Source organism: Prunus mume, linkage group LG5 (assembly GCF_029339155.1).
Source record: "Prunus mume cultivar Tortuosa linkage group LG5, ASM2933915v1, whole genome shotgun sequence".
Taxonomy (NCBI): Eukaryota; Viridiplantae; Streptophyta; class Magnoliopsida; order Rosales; family Rosaceae; genus Prunus; species Prunus mume.
In genome coordinates, this window is record NC_142702.1 from 23,141,866 (window position 1) to 23,166,502 (window position 24,637).

The 24,637-nt window shown below is 36.8% G+C and overlaps 4 protein-coding genes across 4 annotated transcripts; 3 read left to right on the forward strand and 1 right to left on the reverse strand.

The window, feature by feature from the left end:
- The first annotated feature begins 6,708 nt into the window (after positions 1 to 6,708).
- On the forward strand, positions 6,709 to 7,044 carry LOC103332222 (uncharacterized). Its single transcript, XM_008234942.1, has one exon. It carries the CDS (start codon positions 6,709 to 6,711, stop codon positions 7,042 to 7,044), a length of 336 nt encoding a protein of 111 aa, XP_008233164.1.
- A 5,097-nt stretch (positions 7,045 to 12,141) lies between these two features.
- On the forward strand, positions 12,142 to 15,088 carry LOC103332136 (RNA-binding (RRM/RBD/RNP motifs) family protein). Its single transcript, XM_008234830.3, has 6 exons — positions 12,142 to 13,053; positions 13,157 to 13,295; positions 13,514 to 13,631; positions 13,740 to 13,776; positions 13,947 to 14,217; positions 14,320 to 15,088. Exons 1-6 carry the CDS (start codon positions 12,841 to 12,843, stop codon positions 14,406 to 14,408), a joined length of 867 nt encoding a protein of 288 aa, XP_008233052.2. The 5' UTR covers positions 12,142 to 12,840; the 3' UTR covers positions 14,409 to 15,088.
- A 1,036-nt stretch (positions 15,089 to 16,124) lies between these two features.
- LOC103332135 (large ribosomal subunit protein P1) lies at positions 16,125 to 17,285 on the forward strand. The gene is made up of 4 exons (XM_008234829.2): positions 16,125 to 16,259; positions 16,402 to 16,479; positions 16,685 to 16,894; positions 17,001 to 17,285. Exons 2-4 carry the CDS (start codon positions 16,411 to 16,413, stop codon positions 17,052 to 17,054), a joined length of 333 nt encoding a protein of 110 aa, XP_008233051.1. The 5' UTR covers positions 16,125 to 16,259; positions 16,402 to 16,410; the 3' UTR covers positions 17,055 to 17,285.
- Positions 17,286 to 17,662: 377 nt separating this feature from the next.
- On the reverse strand, positions 17,663 to 21,588 carry LOC103332134 (granule-bound starch synthase 1, chloroplastic/amyloplastic-like). Its single transcript, XM_089051783.1, has 14 exons — positions 21,251 to 21,588; positions 20,765 to 21,155; positions 20,601 to 20,681; positions 20,404 to 20,502; positions 20,224 to 20,313; positions 19,801 to 19,864; positions 19,610 to 19,714; positions 19,411 to 19,516; positions 19,083 to 19,326; positions 18,799 to 18,975; positions 18,498 to 18,689; positions 18,320 to 18,406; positions 18,103 to 18,231; positions 17,663 to 18,016 (listed from the first exon to the last, which is right to left on the reverse strand). Exons 2-14 carry the CDS (start codon positions 21,128 to 21,130, stop codon positions 17,900 to 17,902), a joined length of 1,857 nt encoding a protein of 618 aa, XP_088907909.1. The 5' UTR covers positions 21,131 to 21,155; positions 21,251 to 21,588; the 3' UTR covers positions 17,663 to 17,899.
- Positions 21,589 to 24,637: the final 3,049 nt, after the last annotated feature.

A 24,637-nucleotide genomic window follows, 5' to 3' on the forward strand; every position in this document is an offset into this window, starting at 1 on the left:
TAGCTGAGCTGTGATTGCACCTAGCTAGCTAAGCTCACTTTACTCTGCTCAGCACGGGTTACCCAATTCAAAGGATCTCAGACAGAACTCAAACATGAATTCATGTGGGCTTGCATAATATATGTAGCAAGTGGAGACCTTGCCTGCCCAGGTGACTTTGAAGAGGCAGTAATTTCAATTTTGAAACAAGGGATCATTACATGGCCATCAAATGACTTTTTATGCAGATAACGGCATGGTAATGATTTAACCTAGGGGTGGCAAAATACTTTAAATATTTTGAAGTTTCAAAGCGTGGATTGGGATGATTTACCCAAGTTATATTTGTTTTCACCTTTTATTTATTTATTTATTTTAAATGAATTATACTGGTTAATCTTTAACTTGTGGCTGTCCTATACATTAAAATCATAAATAGAAAGGGAATAGACCTCTAACTCAACAAAACAAAACAAAAATAAGACGAAAAGATTGGTATATATATCTTAGAAATTTCCTCCAACCATTATTATTCAAGTACACTTAGACCTACTTCAGAAATTGTAACTTGTCATTTTGGTCTTCAACAGAGACTACAAATGCCAATTGGTATGGTATATGTTGATAAGATCGACCAAGACCATATGTTATACACTCAACAAATTGGCATTTTCTGTAGCCTATATTGAAGACCAACACGATATGCTATGATCTCTACTCAAAATATATAACCTCAATATGAAAATTGATTATGAATAACGGAGTGTTAGTTGGATTGATCCAAGTCTTTAGTGTATTTTTAAGTGATCTTGGATTCAAATTCTCGTGGTCCCCGTGTGTGTGAGTTTCCTCCCTTCCCCTTCCTAACTTTGGCAAAAAAATATAAAAATGAAAATTGATTTTGTCATAAAAAAAATTATTAAAATTGATTTCTTGTTTTGTTTTGTTAAATGAAAGAGACATATTACAATGATTAACAAAAAAGTCAATGAATAATACGAGGATGATAACTACTATAAATCCCAATATAAAAAGACCAACACAGATTAATTAATTTCCAAGTCGTTGTTGTTGAAGAATATGAAGTCTCACATCGGAAACTTGACAAAATCAAATACATAATATAATGAATTGTTCAACTACTAATATTATTGATGTTGGCTTGTAGTGAGATGCAAGTCCGTCTCTCTAAAATTTGAACATGGTATCAGAGCAGGTCAATTGACTGGGCCCTATTAAACCTGAATCAAACAAACCCCCAAAAATTAAGGGGGGTGTATTCAATTAGGATTATAGAGCGTTTAAAAATATTTTGTTTAAGTGCCAACTTTCATAGAACTTGGTGGAACTTTATAATTCGTATAGAACTTGATAGACTTTCAGAAGACTTCTGTATAACTTTTTAATAAAACTTTCTTAAGCTTTCATAGAACTTGATAGGCTTTTATTCCAAACTTATGTAGACAGTATATTTCATTTTATCTCCATCCTTGTCATTTAAAGAAAGAAACTTGAATTTTTTCAATCAAATTTGTTTTTGTTACCCAAAGCAAAAACAAAAAGTACTTGTTTGCGATGGAAGAACATATGCACAGTTCAAAATGAAAAGAATAATCCAAGAATGTTGTGTCAAATATGCACAGTACTTTTTGTATGCACAGTACCTATTTGACCATGAATGCTATGTCAAATATGCACAGTACCTATTTGCACAGTACTTTCAATGTTGTCAACGTATATAGTAACATTGGTGTATATAAATAAGATGAAATAAAATTTTAAACAACATGAAATAAAAAACCAAATTCATAACATCTTTTCCTTCAACAACATGAAATAAAATTATGTTTAACGAAAAGCAAAATTCATAAGAAATATAGTGACACCCAAACCCAGAGCTATGATGGAGAAGCAGTGAATATTTTTTGTATTCTCTTTCAAATTACTTCAGCCGACTCTAGTATTGAGAATAGTTTTGTGACACCTAAGTTTTTCATTAATCTTGGGGAGTATTTTGGTTTCTACAGTTGCCTTGCTTAGCATTCCATTAGCATCACGCCATCCACGGCTTGAAGCATCTACAGTTCAAGCATTATAATCTTGTTTGCTCTTCCCTTTTCCATTTACTTGTTGTGTATTTTCATATTCCATTTGAGTGCAGCTATGAATTTTATCATGTCAATCACAAAATACATCATAAAAAAATACAAAAAATGTACATCAGCAACCATAGATCAAACATGACACATCTTATGTTAAAGGACGCAATATGAATTTGCAGATTTGGTGTCCGAACTCTATTGGGGTGTATGACACCTTTCTGAAAAGGGAACGATGTCATGAGTCAAACTCACAGCTTTGCTGTGGTATATGGTGAATTTTGGGCTTTTGAGGTCGTTTAGGCTTCCAAAACAGCATTTAAAAGTTGAAATTTTTGGATTTTCGTTTTTTTAATGTTCATCTATATTTGTCTTAGTTTTTTTGTTCGCTTATAGAAAGGTTGTCAATTATTTCAATTTTCTATCTAGTCATATATAGATATTTTAGAAGAAAAACAATAGTAGTAACAAGTATAAACCCTAGTAGCATAAACAAGCATAAACCTAATAACAAGAAAAACACGATGAATAAAAAATCATGGAAAAAGAAAACCCAACGAGGTATTGATCAAAGAAAAAATAGGGAGCATACCATTCACATATGGAGGATGGAAGCTGTTCGTCTTCGCAGAGAGAAAAGCTAGGGCAAGAGAAAAACGTCTGATGAAATACTTGGGGAGGAGGTTGGATTATTTTGGTCTTTGTTATTTATAACTCTTCCCTTAAAACCTACGAAAATTTATCACTTAATAAAATCCTTCCAAATATATGACCTTTCGAATACACCCAGATTTGATTCAACTTTTTTATAATCCTAATTGAATACACCCATATTTGAATGGACTTTTTAAAAGTTCATATAAGTCTGAATTGAATACACCTAGACTTATAAAATCTCTTTTAAAGTTCGTATAAATTCAAATTGAATACACCCGGATTTTTAAAATCTTTTTAAACGCTTTATAATCCTAATTGAATACCCCCCTAAATCCCCAAATTTAAAAATAAATAAAAAAAAAAAAAGTAAAACAGGTATATGCATGGTACGTGTATGCACAAATTTGGTGACGGACTGATAGAAGGATCGGAGCTTGAGAGGGAAAATGGGAAATTGGGTGGGAATGGACAAAGGGTTGCACCAAATTGAGGATCAAGGAAGTAAAAACAAAACATCTACAAACAGTGTGAGAATCAAGGTGCGTATGACTAGCAAGCAACTGGAGGAGTTGATGGCGGAGCTGCACATAACCAAAGGCCCCGATTCAGAGCTAGGCCACGTGATCCTCTAAGATTGCTTGGAAGGTAGGCTTGCCACCAGTTCGTGTTGTTGCTGCTGATTTTGGGAATCGTGATCAGGTATCAAAATATGGAAGTGGTTGGAAGTTAAGCACCATTTATGAAGGAGGAGAAGAAGAACATGAGCATATTTTGTAATAAGAACTCATTAAAAATGTATATTACTTGCATTGTTTTCATGTGAGTAAAATAAGTGTTGCAACATTACTTTTGTTTTCAGCTAGGAAAATAATTGTACGTTTCTTAGTAACTCCTACATTACTGCTAATAACAGTTTAACATGTGCATAGAAATTTTTCGTTTTGTATTTTGGATGAATTATTTTTACACTTATTTTAAACCGTGATTTGTAGGAATAAGGAGTATCTCTTTTTCAGGAAAGGAGGCAAGAGTATCCTTTCAGTTATTGATAGTGCATATCCATGGTTTTACTTCACATAGAATTTAGATTGGAATTGTGGAATATTGTCGAAGTAGATCCAGAGATATTGGATTTCTAGAATACTTTAATTTTTCTTGAATTCATGTGAGTTTCTAGAATACTTTAATTTTTCTTGAATTCATGTGAGTCATTTTCATATTACCAAGCAAACTCTGGTGAGAGCATGCATTTAGCCTATTTTGCCACGATTATATCATATCCATATTCCCTAAAGCATACGCTTCCTTTTCCTTTCTTGCGTTCTTTGCATAGCTTTCTAGGTTGAGTTTCCCTTTTTTATTTTTTGGTTTAGATAGTTGATTGTGCACCTTCAATGTGAATGTGATATTGAATCTTAGATGTTCTTTGTTTGGTATTATAAATAACTTAGAAATCCTGGATATAATATTCACACAAGATTTTGTATTTCATAGGAATATTTTGATGGCTATTATTATTATTTTTTTGGTTAAAAAATGTTTAGAGAGAAGGGAGGCTACTCATTCCAGGATCAGGGCATACCAAGGCCGACGGCTATATTTTTAATATTATTTATATAATTAAACTTTGCAATTAGCGATAGCAAACGGAAACTCTCAATTGTTATTAGAGATGAGTATTGGTTGATTGACTCTGAGTTCCCTCCTCCATCTCGATGTCAACTTGAAATGGAGTTCTGTGTGCCCATCAATCTTGACTTTGATCCATTCCATGGCCGCTATGATTTCTGTCAAATCTAAACTGGTACCGCAGAGTTTTATGTAACTCGTTAAAATGGTGGTTTGAGAATTTCCTATGGTATTTTACTAATTCAACTTAATTAACGCCTATTGCGGTTCCATGAACTGCTCCTCTAATTGTCCTGCATCAATTTTTTTTTTTACTTTTGTTTTGTCAAGAGGCATGATTACATGCCACAGTAATTAACTAATAGTCAAATGAATAATAGGACGATGACACATTACTTAGAATAAAGCCAGAGAGAAAAGACCAACATAACCCAAGTCGTGCGGCAACTATTGATCCTTGACGAAGAACTTGTTTCTAATATAAACCATACATTTCTAGTGGTGAAAATGGATCGATGTGTGTATTTAATGAAGACGTTGCCTTGCCAACCAATTCTAAGAGATACACATGTACGTGCGGATTCTTTTCAGTCATTTGTATCCACGTACGCCCACAAAGAGGGATTGATAGAAAGGAATGTTAGAGCGCTAGCTTCAGAGGGAAAATGGGAAATTGGGTTGGGAGGTACAAAGGTGTTCACCCAACTGAAGATCAAGCAAGACATAGAACTTCATCGTCATCGTCATCAAACAGTTTGAGAATCAAGGTTCGTATGACTGCCAAGAAACTCAAGGAGTTGATGGCGGAGGTCGACGTGACCCAAAGCCCCAATTCGAATTCAGAGCTAGGCCGCTTGATCCTCAGGGAATGCTTGGAAGGTAGGTCTCGCGCTCGTTTTGTTGCTGCTGTTGAGAATCATGAGCAATATTCAAGGGGTTGGAAGTTGAGCACCATCCATGATCATAGTTTGTAAATTAAGCTACTAGAAGTAAAATAAGTACTGTTGCAATTATTATTATTTATGATTATCAGTTATTGAGAGAGTACATATATCACTTGTAAATTGCTCAAGGGGGAGTTTTTTTTTTTTTTCCTTCAACGTATGTGAGTTTGGATTAGCAAGCAAACTATGGAGACAAATCAATGGATCTTTTTATGGGTAATTGACATGCATGCATTTAGAAGTGTGTATGGTTGTGAGAAAACGCTTTTAGTCATTCCAAAAGCACTCCCAAACAGATATCTCTCTTTAGTAACATCAGAATTGAATTCCCATTTTTAGAAGATTAAAAAAGTTAATTTTCGTTTAAACAACTTATATTTGGGTTGGACGGATTGAGTGTGGATCCGGGTGTGTCTCTGACCACCAATACGTGCGCCAAAAGCATAGGTGGTTCATGTAGATGCCTGATGTTTTATCTTGCTTTGGCACACGGTTTCCAATAGATATTAATTAGCAAATAAAGCAAACAAATATTAGAATTTAGAAGCGACTCATCGAATTAAAAACTGATCACAAACACTAAAATAAACATCTAGAAACGAGGTTCAACAAGCAAGCATGCAGTGCAGCAGCTACTTGTGAAGCTTAGATGGGTTTTTCTTAAATTACAGTGACGTATTTCGAATTAAAACTTTCACACTTAGATGGGTCCGCGAATTAATTATGATTTGATCGAAAATAAAAGAATTGTGAATCAACATATTGTGTGTTGACCTGAGACAAAGCCATTCACATCCTAAACAACCTTACGGTGCCGTTTGTTATCTGTATGTGATGCAGATATTCTAATTTTATGTATGAAATCGTAAACAGAATGTCAAACTAAATCTCTGTCAGTTCTTCAATCATAGGAGGTGTGGGACCATTTCACGCGCATAAGACATATGTTGCAGTGATTTACTAAATTAAATACTAAATTAATTGCGAAAAATTCACTAGTGTACATATTGGTTTGGAATTGCATTCTCAGACAAGATTCTGGGTTCGAGTCCTACTGTGTCGTATGTGTTGTGAGTTTAATATATTATCGTCCCTCTCAACAGGAAAGATCCTAAAAAAAGAATCTAATTAATATATCTATATATATAAACACTAATACAATTTTCCAAGTTGTGCTGTTGCTAATTGACCAGTTTTGGTATCTATATTATTAATCTTCTTCTAAGTACGTCACCCAGAGGAAAAAATAATAACCATGCATATCTTGTGGTGACATGGAATGTGTTTTTAATGCGAATCTTGTTTCTTTAATTTTCAAACAAATATAAAAAGACTCCCACTTCCACTAGTTTGTACTCAAACTCATAATTTGTTACAAGGGTTAGAGCTCGAGAGAAAATATGGGGAATTGGGTTGGGAGGTACAAAGGTTTAGTGCGTCCAAGTGAAGATCATAAAGAAATTCGTCACAGAACATCACCAAACAGCTTGACTATTAAGGTGAGAATGACTACCACGCAACTCAAGGAGTTGATGGCGCAGGTGGACATGATGAACATGGCCAAAGATCGAAACTCGGAGGAAGTAGGCCGCGTGATCCTGCGAGAATGCTTGGAAGGTAGGCTTACTGCTGGTATTGTTGCTGCTGCCGGTGAGAACCATGGTGATCTCAAAATATGCAAGGTGTTAAACACCATTTGTGAAGAAAAAGAAGAACAACATGAGCATAGTTTGTAAGGTACTAAAAATATATAGTTTGTTGCAAATCTTCTTTGTTTTCATTTGAATAATAGAGTTTGAACCAAAACAAAATCAGACAGATGGATATGTATAGAATAAAATGGGTTGAAATTTCAGTTGTTGACAGTAGATATATATCAATGGAGTCTTTGAACCAAAGTTAGATATAGAGACTGTGAGACTTCAATTTGCACCAACAGGCAAATACTTCTTCTGATATTCAATATACCACATAGATATATACCTATATATGTACATATATCGTATAGAAGGAATAAAAGGGGGAAAAAGCCAGAGGCCTTCCCTTACTTAGATTTACTAGCTAGCAAGTGCAATTAGTACTAGTACTGCTACTAGCTGGACAAGACTTTGAAAAACCAGTAAATCTCTGGCTAGCATCTATTCACCATGTGATCCATGTATCAGGCTTTTTGGTTTTTGTTTTGGTCTAACATGTTCCAGGCTCATAACTGCGGGTTTGAATGCATTTTGTTTGAAAAACCTGACCAAAGAGTAAATAAGGAAAACATATTGAAAATCTAAATTTAATGCATTATTTCCTTATAATTAAATTTCAGAATTTAAATTTTGAATTCTTTTCTTGATAATATTTACCTAATTTAATCAGTGATAAGTAAAGAACCACATATTATACTAATCGATCGGACAAGCACTCACATGAAATTATTTACCTAACATAACATATAGGTAAATAGTGTTATTATTAGCAATGAAAAAACCTTAGTGATAAATTGTATTACTTATAAGTCAAGAACATAAATTAGAAAACTACCTATAAGTCAGATACAAAAATAGACACATAATATAATATATATATATATATATATATACCTATGCAATGGGCAATAGGACAATATACGTACACCTGTAGGATAATATATGTAAAAAGTATATAATAATAATATATCTATATAATTATTATAGATGTTGTAATTATTTTGCTATAAATTAATTTTACACGATTTATACTTCAGGGATGTAATAGGAACAACTAGATTATTTTAAAAAATAATAATAATAATAATATATCTACATCATAAAATACAAAAAAAGAAATGTAATCCTAATTGGTAGAAAAGTCAAAGGACTTACATAGGTTAAACCTATGGTAGAAAAGTCAAAGGACTTGCATAAGTTAAACCTAACTTATGTTCTCCATTTTGGACTTATCCCAAATTTTCTTAAAAAAGAAATTTGCAAAAACTAGGTTTTTTGTTTTGTTTTGTTTTTTATAAAACGATATTAGGGGAGTGGAAAGTTAAACATAAAACATCTGATGTAAGGATAAATACTTTTAACCACTTAAGTTACAAACTCCTTGTAACCTTGTCTTAAAATAACGGATATTATAAGAACTCTTTCACGGCCAATTTGATTAATTGTGAACAAATCATTAATATTTATTTGGGCCTCATTAACAGATATGCCCATTCTTTGTCGTCTTCTTTGGGTTTCGAGGCTCTTCATATCTCCTAGAAGTGCAAGACTTAAATCTTTTCTAACATTACTGGGCCGCTATAGCCATCCCAAAGAATGACAAGGCATGGATACAATGTTAGCAAAATTATAAAAAATAATAATAATAAAAATAAAAAAACAGAAAAAACAAAGGGTAATGATTTCCCAACTCTAATTTTATTCACTTACACTTATTTTTTTAGTTATAAAAAGGAGTGTAAGTGAATAAAATTGAAATAGGTAAATCACCACTCAAAACAAAAACAAAACACAAACAAAAGTACAGTAGAAAATTCTTATTACATTCATGTGATGATGTGAGTTGGGATGGGATGGGATGAGAAGGTGGAGAAAGTGGGTTAGTTGTTTGTGGGGTCTCTTTTACTTTTTAAGAAAACAAATTAGGAGGTTCGTGCAGTGCATGCCATGCCAGAACATCAGAATTTCTGCCTTGCCACGTTGTAAGGAGGAGCCGACTGAGTGAGAGACTGCCACGCTCTGATGAAACTAGATACTCGATGATATGGATACCCAATGTGTTAAGGAAACAGTCAAACAGACAAAACAAAAAATTTCACAAACCCTACGTTTGACTAGGTCTTCTTCGTCTCTCCACCGTTGGATGCCCCAATAAGAGTGTGCAAGCGCAATCCAAAGGCTAGGATTTGATGATGGCTGGATGAGGTATTTGATACCTCATACACAAGTTGCCTAAAGAGGGTTTAGGGTTTTGAGGATAATAATGGAAAGGAAGGCACTGGCAAGAGGCATGTGCTTTGGCTCTGACGGGTTGCTGCTTGCCTGCCTGGTTTTGCAGCCTTCATGTGGATAGTACGACACACTCCACATTTCCTCATGCCTCCCCCCCTTCCTTCCCTTCCCTTTCTCTCTTTTTCTTTTCATGGGTTTTCTCAATTTCCTCAGTTCGGCTTGCTTTGCTTCTTGTCTTCAAGCCAGCCTAGCTAGCTTTGTCACCTTCTTCATTCCCTCTCTGACTCGAATTTTTATGGCTGTTTTTGTTTTTTACTTTCTGGTTTTTACTTCTCTGGATACTAATAATTAAAAACTGTGGGATGTTATGGTAATTAGTTGGTAACATGTGGTTTTACTTTTCTCTATCTTTTTGCCGAGAACATGCATGCGCATCATTTTCAATTCAAAGGCTTTGTGTAAGTTACTTGTTTAATATTAACATATTTATCTTCTCCATTTTCATTTGGTAGGATTCAAATTAAAAGATATAGCTTGCAAATTGCAAGCAAACAAGAACATGAGTCAAAACACATTTTGAATCCTGCATGTGCTGAGGCACTATATAATTTCTTAATGCAGCATGTAACCCTTTTCAGCATAGACATCTTTCTTTTCTCAGCAGTATTTTTTTCCCTTTCTGCTGTGATCCCAACACGAACGAGGTTAGGATTCTTAGTGTGGGGGGACCAAAAGTTTAAAAATCACTTCCACATAGCTTTCTCATCATCAACTAGAGGATCAACACTAAGTTAATTGTAGAAATCGTATTATTATATGTATTGTAATACATTACAAGGGATTGAGAAAAAAATATGAAATGCAGGACCACGGCAGGCCTTCGTGTAGATCCGCCCCTGGATCCCAAGTTTTTGACTTACAGCTGCCAAATCCTTCACATCAAACTCCCTACCCGAGCGAGAGCTGGTGCCAATGTTTGTTTGCATTATGACAATCATGTGATCCACAATGACAATACATAATATAATAAACCACCCCAAATCTCCAATATATTGAATTTAAGCAAACATGATCTACTTCAAGTATTACATGTTGAAACCGACCCAAGCTCACAAACAAGCAAAGCAATAAATTGCCACTTGCATCAACATCATTAGCTATAGCTAGGTGTATATATATATGCGCTGTTGACTTCTAAAGCGATTTGATTAATCAACAAACCTTAATACATTTTCTTATATCACAACAAATCTAGTGATTGCTTAATGGTAAAAGTTATCAGTAGGCCCGTATCAATAATTATGATTGTATATATGGATATATAATTCTTCAATATCTTATTCATTCGTAAGAAAATATTTTCTTGTGCAGTGGTAAAAAAATAATGCTCTTTGTGAAGAGAGATACTATTTCATCAATCGAATTATAGGTGTCTAACATATTCATACCTAATGATTTTCCACAAAAAGGTAATGAAAGATATAACTTGTACACAAATCTTTCTATTCTCCAATTCGATCCGATAAAAATTTGTTTGTAGAGCTATTTACTCGATCATAGACGATGCACAAGCTGTAACGCAGTTGGATGATAATTAAGTAGGCAAAGCAAGAATCTTTCCCAATGAACCAATAATGGGGCAAGTAGATGTCATTTTCTAACTCCTTTTACAGGATACTGAAGATCTTATCATCTTAAGCTCTGTGTGAATGTGTATGTGCATGGCCATGAATGTTACCCAATCAAATATTTGCTCAGCTCACCCACTTCTCTCTCAAGCCCACAGCTTTGTTAGAACTAGCCGCCAACAGAGCCGACAGTGAAACCAAACATGAGAAGAAAAATGAACTTAAATAAATAAAGTATTTGTTCGCAACTGAAAAAAATTAAAAAGAAAAAAAAAAACAGAGGTTTGACCGCGATCTCTTCGAGAGTCCAAAGCCGTTGTGTGGTAGAAGACAGTCATGATTTCGGTTCCAGAGTTTTAATTATATATCTGGTGGATCTAATTACCCCCACTATATTACCCTCTATCTCTCTCACTCTCTCACTCTCTCTCTCTCTCTCTCTCTCTCTCTCTCTCTCATATATCCCATTTGACCATCATAGACGCCGCTTACCACGCATACCACTGGTTCTTCTTCTTTTTTTAATCATTGTAATTATTTTACAAATAATAAAATCCTTTTTAATGATACTCAACACCAAATTAAGAATAAATAATGACATGGGGTGCCCCTTATTTCTTCTGCCATATTTGATCCATAAAAAATGGGGACCCAAAATTGTCAAAATGGGAAGCCAAAAGAGCAAAGAGAGTGGAGGTGGAATTATAGACTGCAAGTAAATCTGTCTATGCATTGATGCAGAAATGGAATGGTGGGCAAAAATGGGTTTTCATGAGACTCCAGTTAGGAAGAAGAGCTGGGTGTTGTTAACAAAAACAGAGGTGCCCACATTTATTTAATTAGTGCCCAAATTTATTATTATTGATTACCCTTAATAATTTTCAAAGAAAAGATTTAGAAGGTTGTGCCAGAAAGTTTTGGCCCACCAAAAAACAATCCCATTTCCTGTACTTTTTCGGTTAAGAGAATAGCTGCAGCTTTAGAGAGAGAAAGAAAGAGAGGGTTTTGAAGTTGAGAGAGAGAGAGAGAGAGAGAGAGTCTCAAGGTATCATATCTCAGAGACCCACCAAATGCCACAAACAGAGCAAGCAATATCAAGAGGGGTGAAACAGAGAAAGAGAGAGAGAATAGGAAATGGAAGGTTGAATACAGCGAAGCAAATGTTCATGCAGACCCACCCCCCACAAATGGAAATATTATTAAACCAATATTTTTTGTTTGTGTATAATATTTATATTCTTGTTTGATATTTTGTGTGTATATATATATATATATATATATATATAAAATTGCTTGTAGCGGAGAGAGAGAAAGTGGTGATACAGCAAGAAAGGTTGGTCCTTTGGTCTCTGGTCTTCCATTTTTCATTGGACACCACCTCTGCCTACTATTGTCGTGGGTGCCCACTAGCAGCTTTTTTGTCTTCTCCTTTTTTTCGATCCCTTCTCTCATTTTTCTTTTAAAATTTCAATATTGCTCTGTTTCTCCTCTGTTTTTTTTCCTATCTGCCTCTCTGGCTATGTTTCTGTGTGTGTTATTGTTTTGCATATAAATATTTTGATAGGGTAGTAATCTTTCTTTTCCTTTCTCTCTCTCTCTCTCTCTCTCCTCTCTCATTTCCCCTTTCCACCCTCAACAGTAATGATTTTCTCGTTACGGGTATCGTTGTTGAGGAATCTGAGGAGAGCTACTTGTCCTGGTTGTGAAAAAGAGGCAGTTATACAAGTAGCCTTGGTTGAAAAACAAGTCGTAGAAAGGAGAAGGATTGGAAGAAGAGGAACAAACAGAATCCCAAGTGCACGAGTGTGTTTGTGTTTTCATTGATGTGATCTTTGGAAATAAAAGACTAAATCTTTCTTTATTTCTCCGTATTTGGGTTCTGGGTTTTTCTCTTTTTGTTTGATTAGCCATCTTTTTTATTTCCCTTTTCCTGCTTTTGTTTGGGGTGTTTGTTTTTGTTGGTTTGTTTGTTCTGATGTCTCAACCAAGGCAATTTCAGATGGTGGGTAGTAACATTAATAATCCTGGCCAATACAATGACACAACTTTCACCAAAATCTTTGTTGGTGGGTTGGCTTGGGAGACTCAGAGGGAGACTATGAGAAGGTATTTTGAACAGTTTGGAGAGATCTTGGAGGCTGTTGTGATTACAGATAAGAACACTGGGAGGTCCAAGGGTTATGGATTTGTAAGCCCATTTTTGCCTCTCATTTTCAGAAGCTTATTTGTTCATTTGTTTCTTGGTTTTTCTGCTGGTTTTTATGGTTGTTTTCAATCTTTCAATTTCTTAGGTTACATTTAAGGATTCAGAGGCAGCCATGAGAGCATGTCAAAATCCATCCCCTGTGATTGATGGAAGGAGGGCAAATTGCAATCTTGCATCTCTTGGTGCACAAAAGACTCGTCCCCAAACTCCTCATCAGCAGCATGGTATGTCTCTCTCTCTCTCTCTCTCTCTCTCTCTCTCTCTCTCATACTATATGCTTTTTTTCTTTGATAAATCCCTTCCAATATACACTTTTATGAAATTGCATTGATCATATTTTAAAACCCATTTACATTTTATACCAAATTGAAATGTGGATCTAAATACGGGGTAGGAATTGAAAAGAAAATGATGTATGTACTCATTTATTATGCTAATGCAGGTGCAGGAAGATTCAGACCAGCACATGGGTTGGTGGCTCCACCTGCTTATCATGGCTCTTCATCACCATACTTCCATCAACCAACTGGTCAATACACATTTCCTTATTCTGCTTATGGGTAAGATTCAAAATCATCATAGGAATAAAAGATGGACAAAATCCCCTTTTCTTTTCTGTTCAATGTCTGATTTTTCTTTTTTTGTGTGTATGAAATTTCAATTTACAGGTACACTGGATATTCACAAGATTCCATGTATCCCATGGTAATTTTCTTTCATTTAAGTGACATTGCATAGATTTTACTCTATTTTTATTTCTTTTTGGGGAGCTCAATGTTGCAATGTTGATTCATGTTACCAATGCATAAACAATTTCATTGAATTGAGTTGTTTAAGCTGACTTTGATGGCAATGCATCTTGTTGCTTGCTGCAGAATTATTATAGTGTTTATGGTGGTCAACAATTCTCACCTTATTACACCACCACTGGGGCATCAGGGCCAACTGGCATGTACCAAAATGTCTACCCATTATATGCTCAGTATGCACAGAGCAGTAGCCAGGCTCATGGTCTTGGAGTTCAATATCCCCAAATGGTACAGTACCCATATTTGCCTCATCAGCCCTATGCTGCTGGTTCCACAGCTGGGATTCTCTCTCTTCCTTCTTCAATGCCAATTACCACCACCACAACTACCACCACAGGTAAATGTTATGTTTTTTAACCATACCTAGAAAATTACTTCAGAGTAACAAGGAAAACATTAAGCTCCAGAGAATTTACAAATTACATGCAAAATGTCACAGGTACAACAACAGCAGCAGCAACTGGTGCTGGTGCTGCTGCTTCTTCACAAGCCTCTGCAGCCAATTCTGAACAGAATTCTTCAACTTAAATGTCTGCAGAGAGAGAAAAAAAAACAATGTCTTCTTTACAAGGCTAACCACATTGATAATGGGTTACAGAGTCAAAGTGCAAAAGGGAAGGGAAAATGTCAATAACAAAACCATAATAAGCTATCAATTTCAAAAGGGTGCCTAGCCTGCTGCAGAATACATATCAGCTGCCATGAGAAGAGATCAAAAGGGCATCCAAGTGATCAGCATTGGACGGTTCATCGCTTGCTCCACACTAACTTCATCATCTTCATCTTACATGGGTGGGTTAAGACAAATAGGGGAGTCTTATTTTCAAGTAGTTGTTAGCATTAGGAGAATTAAGAGTCATAATTTAATCATTCATGTATTGGCATCATGGGGTGGAAGCTAAATATTGGGCTTTGGATTCTGCCTCACACACTAATTACCAGTTGGGTTATGTGCCTCGGATGCATAGAGCATCCAATGACATAATACCGCTTGTTTATATTGGAAAGCAATCGGGTTTCAAAAGATTGGTTTTGTATCTTTGAAACCCAGCTTGGTCAAAGCTCTCGGATAGCTTTAGCTGGCCATTAACTTGTAATTTTCTTCGTTTTGGTCATTGTTCATGATTGATACTTTTCAAGATAGGATTAGTTGGAAAAAATAGAAGATTGTCTGTCTCTCTCATTTATAACTTTTTTTTTTCTTCGCAGATACTTTCGCTTTCAGTTTGGCAACTTGGCATTGTTTTCTTATTATGATTCTTCTTTTGCATGATCAAATTCAAATCACTTTTGGGCCTTGAATAATGTGCTTGGAATCCAAGGGGATCATCTTACAGAAAAAGGGGGTCTACTGAGCTCTAGTAACTTTACTGTGTGCAAGTTTGTCATGCTGGTTGGTTGTTGTGCATGATTTGATTTGGAGGAAAATGAAACAAAGAGAAGATTTAAACTTTCTCAAGAACAAGTTTCATGTAGCACACAAAATCACTCACATTAATAAGAATCATGATGATAAGTTTCGTTGCTTGCCCAAAATTACATGAACATGCTTCAAAAGGGGTGGCTAATGGTATTGGCATATACAACACTGTTGTCAACAAATCCTCCTCCGAAAAAAAACAAACGATAGTCTAAACTATAAGGGGAGGGGGGTTTTTCACACACACTATAAGGTACGAATCTAAAACCACTAGTTCTTTTTCACTCGACTAGAACCCATTAGCACAAATCGTCCTCCTTAATCATGAAACTTAATCCACCTTCCAAAGATGGCTTGACAAATCTACATTCGGCTCCTTTGAAGCCAATTTTTGATTCAATAAACCAAAGTTCACTCTTTTTTTTCGGTCCAAAAGTTCACTCTTTATAATAACTTCTAGACTTTACCATTGGCACCCAAAAAAAAAAAAAAAAAAAAAACTTCGAGACTTTACCAAAGGGTGTACAAAGGAGACACTTCTTGACTTTATACGATTAATATATTTGACACATGCAAAAATAATTTATCAGAAACATAAAAACAACAACTTATGCGCTCATATTAAACTCTGACTGATTGGAAAGCAAGACAAATATTTTCCAAATAAAAGGTTCAAATTGGAGTAAAGCTCAGCCCAAATTTTTTCAATTGGGCTGGGCTGGTCTGGGCTGGGCTTGTTTGACCCATATCAGTTTGCTACTAGATTTGTGGGCCTTGGTCGTGGTGGAGCCCACTCTTGGGCTTCCAAATAATCGAACGAGCCCATTTCAGTGTACCTTTAAAAACCCTGCCTCACTAGAAAATCAGGAACCCTAGAAGAGAAGTGTCGAGGTTTTGCAGCCGCGCAGCACTCTAAGCTCAGAGAGAAACCCGTCCATCTCAGATCTCATCTCTCTCAGGTAACTCTCTCCCTCTCTCTGTACCTCCCTCCCTCTGTACCGCCCTCTACCTTTAACTGGAACCCACTGTTAACTCTGATGAATACAATATTCAATTTTCGTGACGAAAGAAATAATTTTGGGTGTTGTTTGTTGGTTATAGTGAAAAACGATGTCAGTCTCAGAGCTTGCTTGCACTTACGCCGCCCTAGTCCTCCATGACGATGGCATCCCCATCACTGTATCCTTCGTTTATTACTGTTTTTATGTATTTGTGTTTAGCTTCCTCTCATATTTAGCATTTTATTTTAAGCTGGAAAAAATAAAAGTTTTATGTGTGTTCATGTTTAGTCTTATTATGTGTTAAATTAATATGGGTTTGATTTTGTTTGAATCACTTGTGTTGTTTTGGGAAGCTGTGGTTCTCCTTAATTGGTTTGTAATAGGCTGAGAAGATTGCAACATTGGTGAAAGCTGCCAATGTCACAGTTGAGTCCTACTGGCCTGGATTGTTCGCTAAGCTCGCCGAGAAGCGAAACATTGAGGACCTTATTCTGAATGTCGGTGCCGGAGGGGGTGGTGGTGCAGTTGCTGTTGCCGCCCCAGGTGCAGGTGCCGCTGCCCCTGCTGCTGCTCCCGCAGCAGAGGAAAAGAAGGTATTGCATCATCATATTGTTTTTCATCAATTGCGTTTCTATTGATCGTTTAGTGGTTATCTGATTTGTTATTTTCGTTTTGTTGTTTTCCAATTTGATTTTACAGGAGGAACCCAAGGAAGAAAGTGATGACGATATGGGATTCAGCTTGTTTGATTAGGAGCTTCCTCCAAACAAGATATAGTCCACTTTTCAGTTTGCTGGTTTTTAGTACTTTTGAGACTAGTTAACCATATCAATGTAGTAGGGCTTTCTTTATTTTTGGCTTTTTGTTATGTATTTCTGATGGACAAATTGTTCAGAGTCTGGGGTTTCCTGCTGAGCACTATAATTTTGAACAATCTCATTTTGAGCTTCTGGATATAAAAGTATGTTCCCCATTTAATCTTAATTTGAATGGTTTGCAATGGTTTTTGAAATTTCTTTTGTTCGATGTGTTATGCTTGTTTGGTGTCGGATGATGGTATAACTGTCTGAGTTTCTTGGCATCGATTGCGAACCTGGGTCTTGTTTGATCACTGAGATCTTGTTTGGTCACTGAGAAATGCCATTAATTTTTTTAAGAAAAGGAACTTCTTTTGCCTTCTGTTTGGGGCAACCTTTGACATTGAAGAAGAGATTGTGAGGTGAATGCTACTCTCTGGTGCGGAAGGGTTGTTGGGGTGAGTGGTGTGGATGCTACTTTCATTTTGCTCATTTTAAAATGAGAGTTTGGTTACATGGGCAGGACTTTATCATCATTGGAAGAAAAGAAAATGGCACAAGCGCTTATCAATCTTCTATTGATTTCATTTGCCCTACCAGGCCGCTCCTTTTTTTTAATCAACCATCACCAAAGGTCTTCACAATTGGCCTATGAACAAGATTGCACAGAAGGTTTCACTTATTTTGGTCGAGAATTTTTACATTCATATGATGCACGCAAGGCGGTCTGTTTTGGGTGTGCAGAAATTTCTTTTATGTTAGTTCACAAAACTGATCAACTGCAGGTTGAACTTGCGTCTTTCATGGCGTTGCGATGTTTTCCTTGGCGAGTGGTGCAATTTCCTCACCATCGATCCCTGGTTCGCTGTCAGCAACACCCAAATTTAGCAGCACTTCCTCCCACTTCTTGGCAGGCCCCTGTGCCATCACGATTCAAATGGTTCAAGAATATGCGAATGTGATTCATTGTTAAAAGGATTATCATGTTAAGAAAGGTTTCTTACCTTCCATGATAAATCTTGAGCCATGCAGTTGCCTATGATCTCAGTAAAAGCTGGGGTTCCATAAGTTCCAAGGGCTCTTGTGACAGTAGTTGCAATCGCTTGTACATCCGCAGGATCAACAACTTCACACTGAAAGGAAATTTTGGAAACTTGAACTCACACAAAAGTAGAGAAGTTATCGTGTACAGAAAAAAAGGGTTGAAATCAATATATTTACTTCCACATTGAAACCTCCCATTTGAAATCCAGTGAATCCTTCTTTAACGGTGTCTACCAACCCACCAGTTGAGGCAACAATTGGCACCTGCACAAGCACAAGCACAGCAGTGAGTTAGTATTATTGCAAGAAGATGAAGATTTTGGAAGGAAGAAATTGTTGGAGGCAGGCATCTTACAGTTCCGTAACGCATGGCATGCAACTGAATGAGACCGCAAGGCTCAAATCTGCTTGGAACCAACATAAAATCAGCTCCGGCTGTTATCATATGGGCCAGAGGAACATTGAACTTTGCTACTCCCCGGGCTTTGTCAGGGTATTTTATCTCCAACTGTTCAAGCTGCTTCTCCATCGGCTTTTTGCCAGTCCCCTGAGGAAATTGCAGAATGGACATGAGGATAGTATACAGGTTGGTTATAGTGATACAACAAGCATTATGCAAGAAAATGAGAGAAACAACTTCCATGTTCAGTACTTACGAGGACTATGATCTGAACATTCTCTTTGATAAAATGGGGAATGGCTTCTATCAGAATATCTGAACCTTTCTGCTCTTCAAGCCTACCAATGAAACCTATGACAGGGATGTCACTGTCCACTGGCAATCCCACTTCTGCTTGGAGGGCTTCTTTCAACAGAGGCTTTGCATCTGTCACCTAAGCAAAGCCAAATTTTTCAAACGATATTGCATCTTAAAATCAAAGAAGTTATACAGAGTGCTTGCTGGTCATGGAAGTTAATGCATGATAACTAATGTTCTTACAGTTGAAGCATCATATTTGGCAGCTGTATACTTGTCAGTCAATGGATTCCACTCCTGGACGTCCATGCCATTCACAATTCCAAGAATTCCAGCTTTCCGAATAATGTTGTCCAATTCGACTCCTTTTTCAACTGTAGAAACTAGTTCTTCAGCATAGTATGGGCTAACAGTCAAGACCTTGTCTGATTCTAAAATTCCAGCTTTCATCCAGTTAATTTTCCTCCCCTTCACTGGCTTGTCATAGCTGTGGAATTGGACCAATCATACTCAAGGTTCAATCATATAATAGTATGCAGTCTATGCTATATTCTGTACAAAGAAACCCTACCCATCAATGAAATCAAAGGAGCTTTTGAATTCATCTGGCAGATTGAGAAGTGCGAAGTCTGCGAATGCGAATCTGCCTTGATAAGCAATGTTGTGAATGCAAAAGGCTACCTGTCAACAAGATTGGCAAAATAACTGGTTTTTAAGGACTCACAGCTGACTGGAATACTTATTAGTTTCAAAACAAATGAACTGGTCACCTACTTTAGCACTCTTGTATATGCCTTTAGATTGGTATATGGCTTTCAGGTAGCATGGGAGGAGGGCAGTGTGCCAATCGTTGGCAATGAAAACGACTTCTTCTCCTGTGTGCAGAAATGCCATAGTACCAATGTAACAAATATTTTAAACAGTAGTGTTGGTTTGGAGAACTGCAGTTTAGATTGCCTACCATATGGTCCCGAAAAATATTTGCTGCTGTTAAGGTTCAGAACTCTTGGTGCTTCTAGAGCTGCCTAAAACATACAATTTATACAATCATGAGAATATAAGCATAAAATTGTTGGGGGTCAAAAAAGAGAGAAGAATCTGTAAATAAAGCTAGACTGATGCAAGGATATAAGAATATACGATGCAAGGACTGACTGATGTACAAATGAAGATTACATGGAAACTAAGTGCATATTTGATCTAAGAATTAATTTACAGAATAATTTCCAGGGGATTAACTTGAATAGAAAAAGCAACCCAAACGTTAGGCCGCGCTTGATCTGTATTAGTTAGTTGTCGATTCTTTTTGGGGTTTTGTACCCCCTATCTCATAAAAAAAAAAAAAAAAAAAAAAAAAAAAAAAGAAGCAACCCTGAAGATGGACCTGGCATAGCAGGCTGAATCTAAGTTGGTTGTCCTTGAAATCCTCTCCAGTAATGGGTCCGTAGATTTTGGATGCAGTTTTTCCCCAAACCTGAAACACCAGTCATCAAGCGGAAAACTTTCCTCTTTTCCAGCTAACAAAAACTATTGGAAAGGAAGAACATTGATTCACAAGACCAACCTTCTCAAGAAACAGTGGGTGATCCACAAACACACGATCAACTCCTCTTTTGTAGCAATGAAAGAAGCGAACCTTTTCAGTTTTTGCTCCCACCTTAACCTAAATAGCAGAGATATAAATCATTTCACCATAACCAAACAAAATTCATTGTCCTCCCATTTAAATATGAACGTTATACAATTGATAATATACACAACCTCAATTGTAACTTCTGTATCCCATGCATCTTTGTACTGGTCGTATCTCGGAGAAACAGTCATCACTCGATGGCCATTTGCCTGAAGAAGAATTAATTTGCTTGTTATAGTATCATTGATTATAAGAACTGAATTATAAGGCAAGAGAGGAAGCAGAAGCTTACTGCCATAGCTGGTGGCAGGCCTCCAAGAACGTCTCCAAGTCCACCAGTTTTGCTCCATGGGCCAACTTCTGTTCCCAGAAACACTAAATTCATCCCACTTCCACAAACAATGGTTCCTGCCGGTCTTGAACCAGTCCTAGTACTGTTGAAAGATTTGCTCCTTGCTTGCCTTGCAATTGAATTTCCCATGATTTTGACTCGGAGCTCGTCCACTGTGTTCAAAGCTCTTAACCCATTGTGAGTCATGGCCTGTTTTCCAAAACCCATTTTCTTATATCCCGTTTTAGGCTCTGATACAGAAGATACAGCGCCATAGCTGACATGGGAACTTGTTGAGGCAAAGCTTGAAGCAGTGACAGTTGCCATTATTAATTATTGGTGATGTTATGTTCTGTAAAAAGAGCGAACATAAAACACAAAATGCATAACAAATCAAATCCAATAACAAGATTAGAAGCAAGCAATAAACAAAGCAAAACTGAGTACCTAGCCAGCCACAAGCTGCAGTGAGTGTGTTCTTTCTTCTTCTGAAAATGATGAGGAAGGAGCTGCACTTGCACTTTGTGGTGGTTTTTAAGCAATTAAGCCAGAGGGTGTAGTTGTACTTTCCAGTTTGCAAAAGGTCACTGAACTCATGGTTGAGGGGTTTGAAATGCCCAGAACCTCAAGATTCATTAGCGGTGTACAGAGTGCGAGAGACTAGGACTCATGGGACCAACCAGTTGCATAATAAGAGAACAGAGCAGAAAATGCCTAAAGATATTTGTTTTTGTCGTCTGCAAATTGCTCTCAATTATCTGAAATCCACCTTTGGAGTAAAGTCCAACAACAAGACGGGGAAACAGCTTTAATTTGTCTCCTATCTCACTACTTGGCCGCATTGGACATAGTATTTTTGCATTTGTATACCTGATACGCTAATATCTATGCGTAAAGATATAGTTTTGTGGTTATTGTCAATTCTAGCTGAAGCCTATCTCGACAACAACCCCGCATCGTTACCAAAGTGATGGCAAGTCTGCAACCACTGTTAGTCACGTTGTTCCAAATAAAACGACATGTCGTCATTTTACTCTCCTTCCCAATTTTGTTTGACGAAACGACATGGCAGACATACTCGCCCGCTTACAAGTCATAACAAGCGGAGGCGGAAGAAGATGACCATACGAAGCAGTAGCAGCCAGTGGCGGATCCAGGATTCTCGGGCCACGGGTCACAAATTAAAAACTTTGAAATTTTTTTAGAAGAAAATAACACTAGAAAAACAGAAAAATAGTTTCCAACCAAATTTCAATTGTACACGACGAGTTCTCTTTTAAAAACTTTGTATTATAATTTCATAAATCATTTATTTTTTAATTGATTGTTTTGAAGCTTAAAAGTAAAGAGGTATTCAATTAGGATTTTTAAGTAATCAATAAAAATCTGGTGGTATTCAATTCGAATTTTTTTAATAATAGGACTTTTAAAAGATAAGAAAAATACAAGTAACAAGAAAGACGTGGAGGAGTTGTGACTTTTAAAATATGCCTAAGGAAAAAGTACCGTGGTATTCAAAAACTTACTGATTTTGAGGTATTAAATGATGTATTGTGCGAGATTCCAAATTTTTCCAAATTTTTGGACAATAAAATTATGAAAATCATACTTCCTATTCTGATTTTTTTCCTATAAATACCTATAAATACCCTTCACTTTCAACACCAATTCTCATACATTTTATGCTCAACATTTTCATCTCTTTACTTTTTTTTCTGGAGCCCACTATTTTTGTATGCTTTCGACTGTACATAAAAAAAAAATTTCATAAGAGAGACGATAAAGTAATCATTAAGTTTAACATTATTGCACAATATTTTGTTAAAGAATAGTTAATATTTCTTGCGTTAATATTTCTTGCCTGCATTTCTAGAGCTATTTATGGTTAATTGCATTTTCCAATAGCTCTTCTTTCCTTGTAGACAAGCTTGAATTTGGAGCAAAATTATATTTTCGATACTTTTTTTTTTAGAATCGGGTAATTCAAGCAATCTCATTGAAATTAGACATTTCCTCACAAGGAGTTGTAGCTCTCCACAACTCTACCAGTGTGCCCACAATTTGAATTTTGCTTGATCTAATGCCAGAAATTTTATCAAAGAGGCCTTTTTATTTATTGAATATTTATTTATGGTGAACCATGATCACGCCGCTCTAATGCTGTAGCTGAAAGGGTCCTGGTAATGGGATTGTTAGCATCGACATTGAAGTATCCCAATGTGGTGGAGCCTCTCCGAACACCCTCAAGCCTCATGGGTTGAGCAGCAGCACCTTCTTCCCAATGCAAAGCAGTAGAAGCTTGCTTCTTCTCTAGCTCTTCAGCAATTTCGAGAGGCTTTTGCAATTTCTTGTCAGCTTTTTTACTAATCCTCCTGCTCTCCAACTGCCCAATTCTCTCCTCCACAAGTTGAGTGATTGAACTTCCCAATTCACCATCATCATCTATATCACGATCATTATTATTGTCATCATCACCACCACCACCACCCTCACCGTCATTATCATTACCGCCACCACCACCATCACCAAGACGCTCCTCCTCACTATCATTATGTTTGGAACCAGGACTGTTTTCATCTATATCTTGTATTTCTGGTTGACATTCCTCTACAACCTCAACATTATTGTTAAATTCATTATCTTTAACATCATTTGCATCTAAATTTGTCAAATTCTCATCAAAACTAACATTTTTCACTTCTTCCGGAGCATTCCCAGAACTTACTTCAATACCTTGAGACGTTTCCTCTAACTCTCTCTCCCTCTCCCAAACTCTACCTTTTCTCAACAATTCATCACCAAAGTCCACTTCTCCTTCATTCGAATTTGACTCAGTCACTTCAGAACTTCCTACATTCGTATCACTATTAGAATTGGACCCTGCCTCAGATTTATCATCCAATTTCGTACTCTCCAGAACCTTCTGGAAAATTCCACTCTCAGCACTCCTCTTCGATTTGATCGCTGCCGCGTGCGGCGTAGACATCGACCTCGAGGCCGCCACAGCAGCCGTGAGCGCCGCCCCTGGCTTCGCATTTGTTCTCATGCCTCCAAGCAACCATGGCGACGGCTTCAAAACCTTTCCGACCGGATTGTCCGATAACTCGCCTGACTTGACCCGAGTGTACAAATTGGGCCTCGGCCGGACTTGACTGGACTCGTCGGATTTAGCGCTGGAGACTGATACGGCGTCGGTGGGCAGATGTGGTGGTTTGGGATCAGATGCGAGACGGTGGATAGTGGAGGGCGGGGACAATGACGCGGACGAATCGGAGTCGTTGAGGATTTCGTCGATCGTACGGTGAGGGACAGAATTAAAGTTGTCGTCGTCGTCTTCATCGGAGAGGGAAAGGTGTGAGTTGAGGAAGGAGTCGAGGTCGAGTTCCATGGCAAGTTGTGGTTCAAATTGAGTCAGCTTCTTGGTCATGCTAGTGCAGCCAAGCTGCTGCTGCTAAATAGTCACTGGAAGAAGAGCCACAGACAGAGAATTCGACTGGAGAGGGGGAAAAAGAGTGTATCTTTGATTCGTGCTGTGTCGTGAGCTAGTCTTTTTTTAGTTTTTTTTTTAGTTTTTTTTTTTTTTTTTTTCCCTGATAACCTATTTTGCTTTGAAAACAACATAAAAATATAAGTGGGGGACGCTAATACAGCAAACATGTTATATTATATGTATTTTTTTTTTTGAAAAGAAAATGAGAGGTATTGTAGTTTATATGTAGTCTCTATACATTATAATTTTATTCTTTATAAAAAAATGATACTCTTTTAGATAAGACATAAACAAAAGTGCCTAAGGGGATGTATTCAATTGAGATTTTAATAGATTGTAATTAC